At 37.4% G+C, this 19,647-nt stretch overlaps 1 protein-coding gene across 1 annotated transcript in view; it reads right to left on the bottom strand.

The window, feature by feature from the left end:
- GNB4 (G protein subunit beta 4) overlaps window positions 1-19,647 on the bottom strand; it is a 67,490-nt gene that overhangs the window by 5,466 nt on the left and 42,377 nt on the right. Inside the window, exons 3-9 of the mRNA XM_065942779.1 lie at window positions 13,828-13,866; window positions 13,034-13,140; window positions 10,219-10,282; window positions 8,674-8,836; window positions 7,596-7,662; window positions 7,287-7,488; window positions 1,966-2,182 (exon numbers count right to left, since the gene is read on the bottom strand). Coding sequence (XP_065798851.1) covers window positions 1,966-2,182; window positions 7,287-7,488; window positions 7,596-7,662; window positions 8,674-8,836; window positions 10,219-10,282; window positions 13,034-13,140; window positions 13,828-13,866 — 859 coding nt within the window. The remainder of the gene's footprint in view (window positions 1-1,965; window positions 2,183-7,286; window positions 7,489-7,595; window positions 7,663-8,673; window positions 8,837-10,218; window positions 10,283-13,033; window positions 13,141-13,827; window positions 13,867-19,647) is intronic.

The following is a 19,647-nucleotide window of genomic DNA, read 5'->3' as shown; positions in this document are numbered from 1 at the left end:
GGGGTCAGAAACTAATGGAGCCAGGTATCTCTGGAACCACACACGGGCCAAGATGGGGTAAACGAAGACTGCATTAGAAAACATCTGGGCATCGATTAGACTCCAGGTCTCTACCTTTACTCCGCAGATGATTTATCATCCTGCCCAGAACACAAGACTAGAGACGTGCTAGAGAGAGAACAAGAGGGTCTCAACTGGAAGAAAACAGGCACAGGTGAGATGGTGCAACTACTGAAAGCTGGGGAATAAGCAAAGTTTACTTCCTAATTGTTTTGCACTCCAGCTTTCTTCCTGAAATCAGCCCCCAAACTGTCAGTCAACTTAAAGATTCCAGGTAGAAAAGTGGAAAAATCCACCTCGGAGAACACAGCAGGCCCAAGAGGGAAAAGGATATAAGACATATCAGAAATTCCCCAATGAAAGCCTGGCCAGATCATTGTTCAGTGAGGCCTACTCTCAGTACACCCTAAGCATGCAGAAGGCTTTCAGACAGTTTTAATGCCTTACTCTTAAGAATAAATAAGAGGCTAAAAATCATGAATTTCAAGGAAATACATTAATACAGGAGACTGAAAAAAATAAGGGGGAGAAAAGGCAACTTGGAAACCAAAAGATTATGCTTAAAGAAAACTTCAAGAAAGGCTTTTGTTAATGACCCTACAAAAACAAAAGACTTTTATTCATGGAAAAAAGAATGCCCTTAAAAAAAAAAATCTCAAAAAGATGGTAGCAAAAATGGAAAACCAAAGCTTGACAGAGAGTTCATGGAAAGAAAAGGCAAGGATTTCTCCCAGAACATACAGGAAAAAAAAAGACAGATGGAAAATAGGAGAGAAACTAAGTCAAAGGAAATTCCAAGAAGTCCAACATCAGAATAATGGGAGTCCTACAAAGAGAAAAAATGTGCAACTGATGAAATGAGCCCTCTAAAACTTCCCAGTGCTAGAGAGTATACATTTTAAGATCTAAAAGGTCCACTGAATACTCAGAATGATAGAGGGAAATGAATCTACCCCCAGACATAGCAAAACTTGCAGAAAGTTTGAAGAGTAATGAGAAGCACATCAAAAGAATGTGAGCCAAAAATTAAGAGGCCCAATAATTTGACCCTAGAGAATAGTAAGAAGCTGCATCACAAGTCTTATATATATATATGTCACTGCTCAGCAGTAAGTACTGTTTTAAAAATTCGTAAGTGTGTAATAAACACTGACTGATGTTCTAAACAGAATTCACTACATGGGAAAAATTGGAAGATGGCAGCTGCGGTAGGAGGAAGGATGTTAAAGCCAAACCTTAAGAGATAATGACTGAAAGTTAAGAGGAAAAAAAACCAATACAGGTATGTTATTTAAATATATGGAAATAAATACTTAAAAGTAGCTACCTTTTGGAGCAGAAAATATGGGTTGAGGTCAGAAGACTGCTGTGTTTCAGTAATAACCTATGTAGATCTAGCTGATTCTTTGCATATAAGTTTGATTCTAAAAACATTTAAGTCACTCTAATTTGTTATTAATGAGAGTCCCCAGTACAACTTGATGCTAGAATTTCAGAAGCTGCAGGGGAGAACTCGAAAGAGTATGAGATTAAGAGGAGACGGTAGTTCTATGCCCTTTCCTGGACAAGATCTGAACCAAAAAGAGGATGCAAAGCAGTTACAATGTTTCCTGTCAGATTATAAGCAAACTGTAATCTTCAAGATCACAGTAAACTATATTCACTATTCATCTTTATGTCAAAACTTAGTAAACATGAAAATATGGAATCAGATATTACTCTTTAGAAAATAGAAACATAAATGCGGTTTATGAACTGTAACTGAACTCAAAGGTTAACAACAGCCAGGAATGAAAACTGCCAGGTTGCCATTCCCCAGGGTGTCCAGGAGGCCTCAAAAACAACTGGCAGGAGACTACATGCTTCCCGGCAAAATCAAAAACTAACGTGTACCAATTTACTGACCTGCACGATCTCCTTTGAGAGTGTCCCATACGTTACAATTGAAGTCATCATAGCCAGCTAACAGGAGACGCCCACTTTTTGAGAAAGCTACGGAAGTGATCCCACAGATGATATTGTCATGAGAATACAATAATAACTCTTGGTCTGCACGAAGGTCAAAGAGGCGGCAAGTGGCATCATCAGAGCCAGTGGCAAAGGCATATCCATTTGGGAAAAACTATAAAGAAAAGCAACAAACACTTATTCCATAGAAGTAAAAAAAATTATGTAAGGCAGTGTAATGATGGACACTGGGTTAAAACAGTTCAGTTCAGTAGCTCAGTTGTGTCCGATTCTTTATGACCCCCAGGGACTGCAGCATGCCAGGCTTCCCTGTCCATCACCAACTCCCAGAGCTTGCTCAAAGTCCTGTCCCATCGAGTCAGTGATGTCATCCAACCACCTTATCCTCTACTGTCCCCTTCTCCTCCTGCCTTCAATCTCTGCCAGCATCACGGTCTTTTTCAATGAGTCAGTTCTTCGCATCAGGCGGCCAAAATATTGGAATTTCAGCTTCAGTATCAGTCCTTCCAATGAATATTCAGGACTGATTTCCTTTAGGACAGACTGGATAGATCTCCTTGTAGTCCAAAGGACTCTCAGGAGTGGGTAAGACAGACCTAGATTCAAATTTCAACTTGGCTTTGGATCAGGTGAGTGATTTTAGGCACTGAAGGTCCCTGAACACGTGGGCTTTGTGCATGCTGCATGCTAAGTCGTTTCAATCACGTCTGACTCCTTGCAACCCTATGGACTGCAGTCTGCCAGGCTTCTCTGTCCGTGGGATTCTCCAGACAAGAATACTGGAGTGGGTTGCCATGGCCTCCTCCGGGGGATCTTTCTGACCCAGGGATCAAACCTGCATCTCTTATGTTTCCTGCATTGGCAGGCACTACCACTAGTGCCGCCTGGGAAGCCTTAGTTTCAGCTTTAGCAGGTTGGTTAGGGCAAAGTGAAATAACACATGCAAAGGACCCATAACACATTGTTCAGCACAAGACACGTATTCAATAAATCCTGGCTCCGGTCCTCTGCTCTTGTTTAGTCACTAAGTCGTGTCTGACTTTTTTGCAACCCCTTGGACTGTAGCCCGCCAGGCTCCTCTGTCCATGGAATTTCCCAGGCAAATCCTTCCTTCTCCAGATCTTCCCAACCCAGGGATCAAACCCGCATCTCCTGCTTTGGCAGGTGGAAACTTTACCCTTGAGTCACCAGGGAAGCCCCTAATCCTCCATATGTTTTACTAAAACATTTAAATAAAATATTACCATTTACAGTATTTATATATGTATGTGGACTCAAAGACATGTTCCAAAAACCTCATTATGAGAGATAAATAGAAACATTTTATAAAAGAGAACATAAATCATCCAGTTAGGCTAGGTTATGAAGTGAAGCTAGCAGTAGACTAAATGATCTCATGCGCGTGCATGCAAACACACACACACACACACACAGAAAAGAAAACTATGCATTATTAGTTTGTGAATCTTGTTTCTCAGATATTGTGGCACTACTCAACACTTTTTACAAAGAAGAAATCAATTTTTTTCATGTATCTACTGGTCATCTATATTGCTTTTTTAGGACCTGTTGATATGCAGGAAGAAAATGAAGAATAAATTTGTTTACTTTGTGGCGAATATAGCTTATCATTTTCCTTCTAATATTATTTACTTTTTAAAAAATATAAAGCAATTTTTTGGTGGTATCACAGGCCCTGATTTCAAACTATACTACAAAGCTACAGTAATCACAAGAGTATGTTACTGACGCTAAAAGATCAATGGAACAGAATAGCCCAGAAATATACCCATAGAAACACAGTCAACAACAAAGGAGGCAAGAATATACAATGAGGAAAAGACATAAATGGTGTTGGGAAAACTGGCCAGCTCCATGCAAAGGGATCAAACTGGATGACTTTCTCATACCATATATAAAAATAAATGGATTAAATACTTAGATGTATAAATTTGAAACCATAAATCTCCTAGAAGATAACATAGGAAGTATGTTTTTTGTCCTTTTTTTCTGCACTGTGCGGCTTGTGGGATTTTAGTTCCCAGACCAGGGATCAAACTCAGGCCCTTGGCAGCGAAAGCACGGAGTCCTAACCACTGGACTGCCAGGGAATTCCCAGGCAGTATGCTCTTTGACACAGGTCTTAGCAATATTTTTTTTGGATCTGTCCCCTCAGGCAAGGAAAGCAAAAGCAAAAATAAACAGATGCAACTAAATCGAACTAGAAAAAGCTTTTGCACATGAAGGAAACTATTGAGAAAAGGAAAAGGCAGCCTTCTAGGTGAGAGAGGATACTTGCAAACAGTATATCCAGAACAAGGTTAATACTCAAAACATGCGGACAATCTGCAAAACTCAGTATCAAAAAGCCAAATAACCTGCTTAAAATACAGGCAGGGGAACTAAACAGCCATTTTTCCAAAGAAGACATACAAACAGCAAAGGGACACACGAAAAGATGCTCAACATCACTAATCATCAGGGAAATGCAAAAATAAAGATATCTTAAAAATCTACAAATATTTAAAACTATAGAAGCTACTTCTAAATAACTTCATGGATCAAAGAGATCAAAAGGAAAATTGTAAAGAATTTTTCACTAAACGAAAATGAATCAAATTTGTGGAATGTAGCAAAAAGCAATGCTTAGAAAGAAACTTATAACTCTAAGTTCCAATATTAGAAAAGAGAAAAGGTTTCAAACCAGTGATACCAGCTTCTGCCTTAAGAAATGAGAAAAAAAAAAAAGAAGTGAGAAACAGGAGAGCAAACAAAACCCATGTAAGCAGAAGAAAAGAAATAATAAAGATAAGAGTGAAAAATCAATCAAACAGAGAACAGACTCTTTGATGCCAAAAAATGGTTCTTTGAGAAGATAAGTTAAAAAAAAAACTGATGCAGTTGTGTCTGACTCTTTGTGACCCCACGGACTGTAGCCAACCAAGCTCCTCTGTCCATGGGATTCTCCAGGCAAGAATACTGGAGTGAGTTGCCATTTCCTTCTCCAGGGGAATCTTCCCCAGCCAGGGATCAAACCTGGATCTCCTGCATTGTAGGCGGATTCTTTAACAACTGAGCTACCAGGGAAGCCCTGATAAACCTTTAACCACATGCATTAGTTTGCAAGCCCTCCTGTAACAAAGGATCACAAACTGAATGGCTTCAACAACAGAAATTTATCATTTCATAGGTCTGGAGGGTAGAAGTCTGAAATCAAGGTGTCTGAGGCCTAAAAAGGGTCTGTTAGGACAATCTCCTTGGTTTATAGATGGGCTATCTTCCTATGTCTCTTCACACTGTTAACAATGTGTGTTTGTCTCTAAATTTCCCTTTTCTAAGAGCAACAGTCATATTGGATTAAGGGGGACCCCAATCCAGGATGACTCAACTAATTAATTTCATCGGCAATAACTATTTTCAAATAAGGTCACATTCTGAGGTACATTCTGATTTAGGACTTCAACATGTAAATTTTTAGAGGTATTCAATTCAACCCACAAGACCAGTCAGGAAAAAACTAAGAGAGAAGTTACTAATATCATGAACGAGATACCCTACAGATTCCATAGCTATCAAAAAAAAAAATAATAAGGGAATATTATGAACAACTGTAAGCTAATACATCTGACAACACAGGTTACAGAGCCAAATTTCTTTAAAGGCAAATTACCAAAGCTTACTCAAGCAGAAATGGATAGCTTAAGTAGGCTTAAATCTAATTAGGACATTAAATTTTTAGTTAAATTTCTTCTCACACAAGAAAATTTCCTTGGCCAGACAGAAAAGTCAACCAAACAATTAAGGATGAAATCTTATTAATTCCACACAAAGTGTTAGATTCCCAGCTCCTCCTATGAGTCTAGCATTAAGCTAATACCAAAGTGGGAACAAAATTCCTCAAGAAATGAAAAATCATAGCATAACTTATCAATATGGATGCAAATTTTAAAATTACAACAAATCAAAATCCACCAATAAATAAAAAATGATGAGGCATTATAGGCAAGTGAGGCTAAATGTAGGGTTAGGTTAATATTTGAAATTCAACTCATGTAAATTCACCATTTAGCAGACTGAAAAAGAAAAACACCACATGATCATCTCAATAGATGAAAAAGGGGCATTTGATAAACTTCAACACTCATTCTTGATAAATCTGCAGCAAACCAGAAACGGAAGAGATCATCAAGTTGATAAAGGTGGTGGGATGTGAGATGGACAGGATTGGATGTGCCTGCTCTAAAATTCTACTCTGCAAGCCAGATTGGCCTAATAGCAGTGGAGGTCACAGAGCCTTTACTTTCTCTGATATTCTCTAGAAGGTGATATAAAAGTGACTGTCGATATATACATGATAAATAAAATTTATCCCAAAAATATCTTCTTGCAAAAGAAGATCAGAGTACATCTTATACATATAAATAGTAGCAATTACAGTACTTTTGGAAAATATAGTCATCGGTATACATTCTGACATCTGATCTGCATAGTATAATTTACCTAAGTCAAGGAGTATCCCACTTTCTAATACCCCTCCCCTCAATCCTGACTGATAAACCATTTTGATTGTCATTCAAAATGCCTTTTGGCTTTAATTTATACACGTATGTCTATTCACTTTTGTATATATGGAGTTATTATCTGGCTTAATCTATTTGTGCCTATATGTCTGAATTGTTTTTTCCTTAATATGAAGGAGCTTATAAATAATTTATACTATTTACTGAGCATCCATCTCGTTTCATTTAGTTTCCACACCACGGTAGCATTACTCCTACCAAGGAATGTGTGGCTCACAGAGGTTAAGTAGCCCACCTGGTCTCACAGAGCTGATTCCCAGATTACTAAAATTCAATCCAGGGTTTGGCGGATTTCAAAAGCTATGCTCTCTACAGTAAACAGTCACCTCTGTCTTTCCGACGGCTCTCTCTTGGGGTTGTTCCCCTGATTGTGGAGAAACAGGACACTGTTCTCCTCTGAACACAGTTGATACTCTGGATCCACTTTTTTTGTTCAAGATTATCTTGCCCTGTAAATCTAGAAATTAAACTTATTCCTGTTCCCCTGCAAATGAAGACTTAGGCCTTATTAAAACCTTTCCATTAAAAAAAATCAAACTTTTATTATTTGGGGATTAAATGTTGTTGAGAGCACTTTATTTATGGAATCCTTAAAGGGAATTTGTTGTTAAAATCATACTATGGAGTTCAACACTTTATATGCACAATAAACTTTCCTTAGAAATGCTGTTCACTTACACTGACAGCATTAATATCCGACAAGTGCCCAGTGAAAGACTGTCTGCACATTCCATCTCGAATATCCCATAATTTTGAAGAGGCATCACAAGCACCAGAAACAAAAGTCCTCATGTCAGGACTCAGAGAAAGACTCATCACATCTCCAGAATGCCCAGTGAAGGCGGTGGTCTGCTGGGCAGTTTCAATGTCCCATAAAGCACTATGGTAAAAAATAGACAGAAATAATTAATGACTGTTCTCCCCTCTTACATTAGTTCCTGCTACCACGCTCAACCTCAAATTAGTAATCTTCTGGAATAAACTTACCACGTTGTGTCTCCTGAACTTGTAACTATTTGGCTATCATCTAAAAACCGACAGCAGGACAAGTAGCCTACAGCACAGAGATAACAAATGTTAGGTTATCACTGATTAATTCAATTACCATACAAAATAGTAATATGTATTTTAAAAATATAATACCTGGGCAACAAGTGTTTGTTAGTCAAATCTATAGTTCTACTTTTTTTTTAGTTCTGCTTTTAATAACTTCCAATTCTATGCTGCCTGCAACTATATTTTACCAACAAACCCTCTCTTAGGTATTTACTGTGTCAATGACTCTGAAAGTTACAAACTTGAGTAAAAGACACAGTCCCTTCCACCTACTACAATTACCTAGGAGAAGGATACTCCTTAATACAAATATTATCTATTATCTATAGCAGATTGGGTTAAGTACCTTGGAGAAATACTTTAAAAACCTCAATGAAAGCTTCATTAAAAAGGTGGATTAGAAAAAAAAAAAAAAGGTGGATTCGAATGCTCAGAATTCACCAGTTGTTCAAAATATGGAAATAGCAGGAGAAATACCATTATAGAGATTTTATAAAAAGCATAGCCAAACAGTACTTTTAAGAATTCAGAGAGGCTGAAACCTGGTAAGTGGCAACAAATTCCTATGAACACTGCTAACCAAATACTATACTGATGAACCATGGTGTGCACACTAATAAAGCAATGCATTATTACACAGTGGAAAAATACTTCATAAATGGAGCTTGATACAAACTTTCAATTACCTAATGAAGCATCCAAATACCATAAATGTTACAGGTTTGCAGAGAATACAGAAAATCGTATTTGCTTTCTTTCTGTATTCATTATTGTTGGAATTTTTGCAGTAAGTAATTTCTACAAAACAATACTAATTTTAAAAGAAAAATAGAAGTAGAGTCATCATTTGTATAATTATAAAAAGCCAATGCTTCTCAGATTCACAGTAATTTCCATTCTCACTTGAACATGAATCCTTTGGTCAGTTGAGCCCCTTCTGTCCCTCTTTATCCTTGATCTTCAGAGAAGTCAAATTTGGGAGGACAGGACAGTATGTAGCGAAGCTCACCTGTGTGACCCGGTAACTCTCGGCTCACTCTCACATTTCCCTCTCTGGTTTTTAAGTTGTATATAGAGCAGATGTTGTCCAGCCCTCCACAAGCAACGTAATTACCAGAGGGAGCATAAGCGCAAGTCATCACCCAGGAAGACCTCAAAGGGATAGCATGCATCTGCAGAACAAACACAACATAAAAACTAAGATTACAAAAGTCATTGATTTTTCAAACCTATTTACAGTGAAGCAGATATTACTAAAACTTAAATATATCTCAAAAAGAAGCAAGTAAAATAAAGAATACAATGAACTGAGAAACTGAATAAAGAAAACCACAACGCACACTAAAATGCCCGTTATATTTTCTACATATTGCAAATCATTTGGATTTACTTCTTTTCAGAAAGTATTCTTTTAGGAAGAACAAAGACACAGAATGTTTCAACACTAATAGAGCTGTTTGAAATATTAAGTATAAAATGTTAAAAAAAAAAACTTAATATAATTCTTGGCTTTTTGCAGTAGTGTTCAAAAGAGGAATTTCCTACAACAGAACACTGAACAATACAAGAACTGGAGTTAAATAGGATGGTCCTTCCATAAAGAACTATGTTTTTCTAATAACTCGTATTCTGGGTTTGAACAATGGTAATAGTTCGCACTGATCTATTCACACCATTGTCTGATGTCTTATTACCCAACACCAAGCATTTGCAAATCAGGTAGCACAGTTTAATGTGAATGGGAACATCAAGGCTAAATGGCCCAGACACAGAATCAACATATTGTGTGATTACTTTACTATGCTCTTACTTAACCCAAAAGAGTATTTTTCATTTTAGAAAAATATAGCTGAAAGTCATTGACTGACACCAAAAAACTAAGAAAACTATTATATTATAAATCTATCCTAGCTAGCTTTTTAATTCTCAACCAGGCTGAAGTTACTGTTTGCTTCACAAAATAGTACTTCTAAATCTTTAATGGAAACAATGGTATAAGTGGAAAACATTTGACTTGTGAGCATTTTTTGGGAGCTTTTCCACTACCACTCAACACTTCTACATCAGGAATTCTTTCCAGGAGACATATTAGAAGAACTCACTAGTTTTTACCACCAAGGGATCTAAACAAGTTGTAATCTGCCTCCAACCTATTGAATCTTCTGAACAGCCCAGAAACACAAATCAATGCCTAGCATTCCAGTTTATCCACAACTAAAAATAAAAACTAGAAGGTCACTGTCACATTTGGAAATGGGAACGTCACAAAAATCATTTATATATAAAACTGATGCATGCTATCTTTTAATATTTGAGTATGAAATATGGGATTCAAGACACATTGAACTGTATTCTTAGAGTTGTCTTTGGGAATAAAAAAAGGGCTAAATATTAAAAGCAAATACAAGGCCTAAAGAGAGGACCTAAGTAAAAATTAATGGAATAAACTTATCCCAGGAAGAAATAATAAGCTTGAAGTAATAGAATAAAGGAAAGAATTGGTTTATCAAACCAAATAAAAGGTTATATAAGAGGATGATTAAAAAAATTCTACCTTATTTGTTGTATAGCTATCCCAAATAATTAATTTTCCATCTTGGGAAGCACTGACTAGTAGCCTAGAGGAGCAAACACAAAAATAATGTGACACTTAGAGGAAAAAAGTCATTTAATTATGCATTGCATTAATGTAGAACAGTTCAGAAAAGACAAATATAATTTTTCTAATAAAAAACTTGATACCAAGAAACATTCTCAACTTAAAAAATATATATTCTGCATGCCAAAAGTTGTCAACATTAAAATTTTTTAGAGATTTTACTAAAAATGTCTCTGGTTATGATTCAGCTTTCTCATGGTGACAACATTCTAGGTATTAGTCACGATTTTGGTAGCTCGTAGTTGACTGGTTTAGTACGTACTGACTTAAATATAATGACAAAGGAGTACATGTTAAGTCTAACAACCACGTTTCATTCAATCTAAAAATATCAATTGAGAGCCTGTGACGGAAATGCTGTGTTAACGGCACAACATAGGCGATACCTCCTACCCTTGGGGCCTCTAGCATCTGGTGGAGATAGGATGTTTACTAAAATAAATGAGGTAAGTGAAAATAGTCAGAGGAGTAGTATAAAATAAAGGCCATAGGAAAACAAATGAGGGACACATAACTAAGTTACTCAAGTAGTCTAGCGAAAGAAAACACATCTTGAAAAAACGGAATTTTGAAAGCTGGAGAAATCTGTATTCTATAAAGAGGGCAAGTTCCATGGCAAGAGGTAGAAAAAAACAATGGGTGTTTCAAGATCTGTGAATTTCCCAGTTACACAGACTTCATAAGAAATGGAAAAAACAGTTGGGAAAAGCAGACTGGGCTTAAACAGCAGAGGGCTCTGTCTGCCAGGCTAACTAGAAACTCTTGACTGAAGTTACAGGCCACTGAATTTTCTGTTTTCTTTTGGAATTTTATTTTTCACTACAGGATAAAATTCAAAAGATACAAAAGGATAGAAACACAGTGAAAAGAATCACCTCTAAGTGTTCCTATCACTCAGCCACCCATTTCCCTTCACTACAGGTAAATACCGTTATCAGGTTCTTATGTAGTAATCACTGTAAGTTTCATGAAAGGGCAGATATAACCACAGAGTATGGGATGGAACTAAAGCTTTTTTAAAAACAATTGATATCATCAGCACTGAGTTGAGAAAAAAGTTAAGTAACAGGTTGATGATCAGAATGAGCAGAAAGACAGGTGAGACAAGTGCTTTGCTGACACGTCGTGTTCTGTGGAGATTAATAGTCTTGAGGAAATTTTAAGTAAGAACTATTAACATTTTCAAGTGATTGTATTTTGAGTTATGTATTTGCTATCTCAATGGTCAGATTACTGCTTATGTTAAATTTAAGAAAAAATTTGGCCTAGAAAAAAAAACATTTGGCCTTGCTTTACATTGGTTGTCAGTTATATACTTTCATTTATCCCCTCCGAAGAGGCACAAGTTCTATTTTACTGTATTCAAGAATCCTATTTACACTGAGATGTGGGAACCATTAGCAATAGGTAGCAACATTTTTGGATTCTCCTGGAAGAAGAGAAAAAAATGTGCAACATCTATTAAAAATCAATTGGTTGGGCTTCCCCGGTGGCTCAGTGGTAAAGAATCCACCTGTCAGTGCAGGAGACATGGGTTCAATCCCTGAGCAGGGAACATTCCACAGGCCACAGAGCAACTAAGCCCGTGCACAACTGCCGAGCCTGTGCTCCAGAGCCTGAGAGCTGCAACTACTGAAGCCTACATGCCCCAGAGCCTGTGCTCTGCAACGAGAAGCCCCCTCAAGGAGGAGCCCACACACTGCAACGAAGAGAAGCCCCCGCTCACCACAACTGGAGAAAAGCCCATGCAGCAACAAAGCCCAGCACAGCCAATGATCCTAATAAATAAACAAATTTTTTTAAATTAATTTTTAAAATTTCTACTTATTTGGCCACGCCAGGTCTTAGCTGTGGCACAGGGCATTTTTGATCTTTGTTGTGGCACGCAAGCTCTTTAGTTGTGGCATGCGAACTCTTAGTTGCAGCATGTGGGATCTACTTCCCTAATCAGGGATCGAACCTGGGCCCTCTGCATTGGGAGTGCAGAGTCTTAGCCACTGGACCACCAGCAAAGTCCCCCAAAATAATTTCTTAGTTAAGAAATTTTCCCAATTAGATGGACCAAATCAAAGGAACAAGTCAACCATTACATTAATGGTTACAGAGTAACCACTGTCAGATACTCTGGAAAGAGCACAGACCATACTGTAACCCCGTGAACAAGTCACGACCAACCATTCAACTGCAATCCAGACGGCGGCTGTGTGTGTACGGGCATGCACTCTCACTGCACACACACTTGTAGGGTGTGGCTGAGGAATAAAAGAAGTATTCAATGAAAATGTCTTCTTGTAATTCCATTCTTCATGACTTTAGGTAATGAATAAATTATAGCAATATCTGGTAACTTGTACACAGCAATATTCAACAAATATTTCCTTATTACCTGAAATTTCAATGTTTATTATGTAATAAAGCTACCCTGACATGCTAAAAAACAAAGTATAATACCCCACTGCAAAGAAAAGAAATCCTCAACACTTTTCCTAAATCATTTGATAAAGGGGATTTCTGAGAGGTAAATTTCTTTTCCATATTAAAGGTTTCTAAACTTTTAAAGTGTCAATGAATATGTTTATAAAAAGCAAAGCGATCATATTAGATGCATTTTTTCAAACACTTCATAGAAACAGGTTGTTTCTAATGGAAAATGCAAGTGATGAGTCAACAAAACAATTTTGCAGGCAGTTTGAAAATGGCAGGTACAAACCTTGAATCGTATCCCCAGTGCATAGCATAGATTTTAGCTAGGTGACCCCTCAGCGTACGTCTCGTTCGCATTTGTATTCGACCCACGGAATCCATATTTGACGTGATCTTTAGGAAGTGATGAGAATGTTATTCTTTAGCTTAGACACAGCTCAAAAAATAAAGCAGAAACAATTAATTGGCAATAAAGTAGACATAAAATAAATGGACAGTTACTGAAGATATTTTAATATAAATAATTCCTATGATGCTCAAGAATAAGTATGATTTATTTGCACACCTTCCAATAAAAACATCTTCTATAGACTAATAAGTAAAAAAACAGACATACCTTCCAACCTTAGTAAAAAACCAGCCACAAATAAAAAGTTAATAGATGATCAAATAGTAAAATATTTATAATTTTAATTATTTAAAGAAAGCCAATTTTTTATTTAGATAGCACATAAAATATCCGTAATAAAAATGAGCAATTTAATTAATGAAACTTTCCTAAGAGTTTATATAAAGAAAAAACTTAACCAGGGCATATCAAAAAGAAGCAGAAGCTACCTAAAAAGAAACATATATTATATGAATCTACATATTTTTAAAGTATTTACTTTTTTACGGACTTTCATTTTCACAAGTATGTTTTAAAAGGCTCTTGAACAGCATCTGACAAATTACAAAGCCTTTTTAATAGAGATCTCATTTTGCTTTCAATTAAATACTAATAAATAGAATCTGTCATTTGCATCGTTGTCAAGCTGTTTCATGCAAATTAGTAAAAGAAACTGAGGAAGAAAACTTTACCTGAACAAGTGTTGCATCATTACATGCTTTCCTAGCATCCTGAAATAAAGATGATTATACATTTAGACATGGAAATCCCTAGATATGATTTAAAATAAGGTTTACATTGGAAATGTAGATTTGAAATATGCTCCTTAGTGTAGTACCCAATCTTTATTTTTAAAAGGTTTATTGAGAAAATTCACATAATATAAAAATAACCACTTTAATCATTTTAATGTGTGCAGCTGGATTGGTTAGCATCTTGACAATGCTGGGCAACCATCACCACTACCTAAATACAGAACATTTCCATCACGCCCGAAAAAAGAAACCCTATACCTTCCAATTCCCTCTTCCCCCACCGCCAGGTGATCACTAATTTACTCTCTAATGGATTTGCCCATTCAGGACATCGCACACAAATGGAGTTGTACAATATATGACTTTCATGTGTCTGGCTTCCTTCATTTAAATGTAATGTTCTGAAGGTTCATTCACGTCATACCAACATGTCAGTATTTCATTCCTTTCTCTGGCTGAGTAATATTTCATTGTATGAATATATTACATTGCTTATCTATTAATTTACTGGATGGACATTTATGCTATTTCTATTTTGTGGTTTTATGATTAATGATGCTGTGATTATTCATATACAGGTTTTTGTGTGTGACGTGTATGCCCAATTCTCCTGGGCATACAACTAAAAGTAGACTTGGTGGGTGATATGGCAATTATGTTTACATCTCATCTGTTTATTTTTGGTTTTATTTCTATTGCCTTAGGAGACTGACCTAAGAAAACACTGGTATGATTTATGTCAGAGAACATTTTGCCCATGCTCTCTTGCAGGAGTATTATAGTATCATGTATTATATTTAAGTCAGAGAAAATGACTTTAAAATAAAGACTGTTACAAGAGACAAAGAAAGATACTACATAATGATCAGGGGATCAATCCAAGAAGAAGATACCATAATTGTAAATATAAATACAACCAACATAGGAAAACTTCAACAAATAGGCCAAATATGCTAACAGTCATAAAAGGAAAAGTTGACAGTAACACAATAATCATTGGGAACTTTAACGCCTCAATTACAGCAATGGACAGGTCATCCAGACAGAGAATCAATAAGGAAAAAGAGGCCTTAAATGACACATTAGATCAAATGGACTGAACTGATATTTATGGAGCATTTACATTCCCACCAACAGTGTAGAAGGGTTCCCTTTTCTCCATAACTTCTATAGCATTTGTGTCTTTGATGATGGCCATTCTGACTGTTATGAGATAATACCTCAATGTAATTGTGATTTGCATTTCTCTAATAAATTAGCAATGTTGACCATCTTATCATGTGCCTTTTAGCCATTTCTCTGTCTTCTCTGGAGAAATCTCTATTTAGATCTTTCCCCATTTGCATGGGTTGTTTATTTCTTTGCTATTCAGCTACAAGAGCACTTTATATAATTTGGAGATTAATCCCATGTTGATTGCTTCATACGTAAATATTTTCTCCCATGCAGTGGGTTGTCTTTGGTTTTGTTTATGGCTTCTTTTGCTGTACACAACTTTTAAATTTAATTAGGTCCCACTTGTGTTAGAGAATGTTCTAATTTCATTCTTTTCCATGGAGCTGTTCAAGTCTTCCCAGCACCACTTATTGAAGAGACTGTCTTTTCTCCACTGTATATTCTTGCCTCATTTGTTGTACAATAATTTTTAGAGAAATGCAAATCAAAACTAAAATGAGATACCACCTCACATGAGTTAAGAAAGACCATCATCCAAAAGTCCACAATCAATGAACGCTGACGTGGGTGTGGAGAAAAGGGAACCCTCCTACACTGTTGGTGAGAATATAAATTGGTACAGCCACCATAGAAAACAGCATGGAGGTTCCTTAAAAAACTAAAAATAAAACTAGCAAATAATCTAGCATTCCACTCCTGGACATATATCCAGAGAAAATTGTAACTCAAAAAGATACATGCACAGACTTCCCTGGTGGTTCAGCGGTTAAGAATTAACCCACTGCTGCAGGGGACACGGGTTCAGTCCCTTTTCTGGGAAGATTCTACATTCCAAGAGGTAACTAAGGCCGTGTGCCACAACGACTGAGCCTGCGTGCAGCAACTACTGAAGCTCGTGCACCCTACTGAGAGAGCTCACCCTTCAGTTCAGTTCAGTCACTCGGTCATGTCCGACTCTCTGCGACCCCACGGACTGCGGCACGCCAGGCTTCCCAGCCCATCGTCAGCTCCCAGAGCTTATTCAAACTCATGGCCATCGAGTCAGTGATGTCATCCAACTGTCTCATCCTCTGTCGTCCCCTTCTCTTCCTGCCTTCAATCTTTCCCAGCATCAGGGTCTTTTCAAATGAGTCAGTCAGTTCACATCAGGTGGTCAAAGTATTGGAGTTTCAGCTTCAGCATCAGTCCTTCCAAAGAATATTCAGGACTGATTTCCTTTACAATTGACTGGTTTAATCTCCTTGCAGTCCAAGGGACTCTCAAGAGTCTTCTCCAGCACCATTGTTCAAAAGCATCAATTCTTCAGTGTTCAGCTTTATAGTTCAACTCGCACATCCATACACGACTACTGGAAAACCAGAGCTTTGACTAGACAGACCTTTCTCGGCAAAGTAATGTCTCTGCTTTTTAACATGCTGTCTAGGTTGATCATAGCTTTCCTTCCAAGGAGCAAGAAGAGTCTTGTAATTTCATGGCTGCAGACACCATCTGCAGTGATTTTGGAGCCCCCCAAAATAAAGTCTCTCATTGTTTCCATTGTTTAGCCATCCATTTGCCATGAAGTTATAGGACCAGATGCCATGATCTTAGTTTTCTGAATGTTGAATTTTAAGCTAACTTTTTCCTCTCTCCTCTTTCACTTTCATCAAGAGGCTCTTTAGTTCTTCACTTTCTGCCATAAGGGTGGTGTCATCTGCATAGCTGAGGTTATTGATATTTGTCCGAGCAATCTTGCTTCCAGCATGTGCTTCATCCAGCCCACCATTTCACATGATGTACTCTGCATATAAGTTAAATGAGCAGGGTGACAATATACAGCCCTGACATACTCCTTTCCCAATTTGGAACCAGTCTGTTGTTCCATGTCCAGTTCTATATACAGATTTTTCAGGAGGCAGGTCAGGTGGTCTGGTATTCCCATCTCTTGAAGAACTTTCCACAGTTTGTTGTGATCCACACAGTCAAAGACTTTGGCATAGTCAATAAAGCAGAAAGAGATGTTTTTCTGGAACTCTCTTGCTTCTTTGATGATCCAACAGATGTTGGTAATTTGATCTCTGGTTCCTCTGCCTTTTCTAATACCAGCTTGAACATCTGGAAGTTCACTGTTCATGTACTGTTGAAGCCTAGCTTGGAGAATTTTGAGCATTACTAGCGTGTGAGATGAGTGCAGTGGTATGGTAGTTTGAACATTCTTTGGCATTGCCTTTCTTTGGGATTGGAATGAAAACTCAGCAGTGGCCACAGGACTGGAAAAGGTCAGATTTCATTCAAATCCCAACGCTCATCTTTAGGTACTTGATAAGTAGTCTGGGGCCCTTGAGGAGGAAAAGGTCCAGGGCCCTTGAGAAGGAGAAAGGGGTCTGAGGTTCTCAAGGAGGAGAAAAGGACTTTTTTTTTCCTACATTGTTTTGTATTAGTCAATATAACAATGTTATCTTGCTTAAGGACATGTTTCTCCTTAACAAGAACCTTCAGACTAATCTTGTTAAGATGTACAGTTGCGGGAGTGGGTCTTTCTATTGTTAGTTCTAATCCTGTTATCTTATACTGTGGGAGTGGGTCTGGTAAAACCCTTTTTATTGTAACAAGGTATAAAGCTCCCTTACAAAGACTAAGTGAAATAGGGCACTCTGTCCCCTTTCTAACGTCTATGTCCCCTTTTATACTTTAATAAAACTCTGCTACACAAAAGTTCTTGAGTGATCAAGCCTGGTCCCTGGTCCTGAAGTTAAATCTTCTTCGGAGATCACGAATCCGACATCGTTCACTGTAAGCTATCAATATGCTCCACAACAAGAGAAGCCACCACAATGAGAAGCCCATGCACTGCAACTAAATAGTAGCCCCTGCTCGCCACAACTAGAGAAAAAGCCTGCAGACAGCAACAAAGACCCAGTGCAGCCTAAAGTAAATACACAAAAAATTTTTAAAAAGATACAGGCTTGTCAATGTTCACTGCAGCACCATTTACAATAGTCAACACATGGAGGCAACCTAGATGTCCATCAATAGATAAATGGATAAAGAAGGGGTGGTACATATATATACAGTGGAGTATTATTCATCCATAACAAACACTGAAATAAGGCCATTTGCAATAACAACAATGGACCTAGAGATTAGAGATTATCATACTAAGTGAAGTAAATCAGACAGAGAAAGACAAATATTCTATGATATCACTGATACGTGGAATCTAAAAAGATGATTACAGGGAATCCCCTGGTAGTCCAGTGGTTAGGACTCTGACTATCCATAGCAGGGGACATGGGTTCAATCCCTGGTCAGGGAATTAAGATCCAGCATGTCACACAGCTTGGCAAAAAAAAAAAAAGATTACAGATGAACCTATTTACTAAACAGAAAAAGATTCACAGACTTAAGAGTTTGGGATTAATACATACACACTACTATATATAAAATAGATCTTCTACCTACTGCATAGCACCCGAATCTCTACTCATTATTCTGTAATAACCTATAGGGGAAAAGAATTTTAAAATGATTGGATATGTTAGGTAGGAAGTTAGGTATGAGCAATGAAGGGTGGCCTAGGTGAAAAGGATGCAAGCTAATCTTTAAACCCCATCCCAGACATGCCCAGGGGAGCTCACAGATGTACTACAAAAAAAACCACAGAGACTTTTCCAACTTCTCACAGGAGCCTCAGGCACACAGTGAATATAAACTAACCACAGGGGCTTACTCAAGTGACGTTAGGCAGCTAGGAAGCCATTAAGGATTTATTAATGTTCCATACATACATATATATGGTAACAACAGACTGAATTATGGGAAGACATGCACAACAGAGTCTGTTGCTATATAGCCTGCAACTGTCAATCAGACTTGAGTATGTCCATGTGCATTCCCTTTCCTGACTGGTGGTGGTTAAAGCCCTATTTTGCATTGAGCAGAACCAAAAGGAAGAGAAAAGTGAAGTCACGCAGTCGTGTCCGACTCTTAGCGACCCCGTGGACTGCAGCCTACCAGGCTCCAACATCCACGGGATCTTCCAGGCAAGAGGGGAAGTATAAAAAAGGGAAACCTTTTGACTCCTCTGGGGTCAGCCTGCTCCCATATCTAGGGAGTATCTGTTTAATAAAAGTTCTATCTGCTTGAGCTGTAACTGAGGTGTAACTTGCCTGTCATTTTAAATCGTTTAGTCTACCATTTAAATTTTTGCTGCAATGATATAAGAACAGAGGGAGAAAAATAAACCAACCTGACAGAAAGATAATCAGTTTGCTGTATACCTAAAATTAACCCGCACACTGTAAATCAGCTATACCCCAATAATAAAATTAAAATAAAACTAAAAACAGACACACCACTTGACTCAGCAATTCCATTCCTGAGTATTTATCCAAAAAAACCCCTGAAAACACTATTTTAAAAAGATACATGTACCCTAATGTTCATAGCAGCATTCTTTATAATTGCCAAGATATGAAAACAATCTAAATGCCCGACAACAGATGATGCATAAAGAAAATATACACACACACATACACATATAATGGAATACTACACAGTCATAAAAAAGAATGAAATTTTGCCATTTGCAATAATATGGAT

Source organism: Muntiacus reevesi, chromosome 8 (genome assembly GCF_963930625.1).
Source record: "Muntiacus reevesi chromosome 8, mMunRee1.1, whole genome shotgun sequence".
Taxonomy (NCBI): domain Eukaryota; kingdom Metazoa; phylum Chordata; class Mammalia; order Artiodactyla; family Cervidae; genus Muntiacus; species Muntiacus reevesi.
Note: the sequence above shows the minus strand (reverse complement) of the source record. Positions and strands in the feature narration are given on the sequence as shown.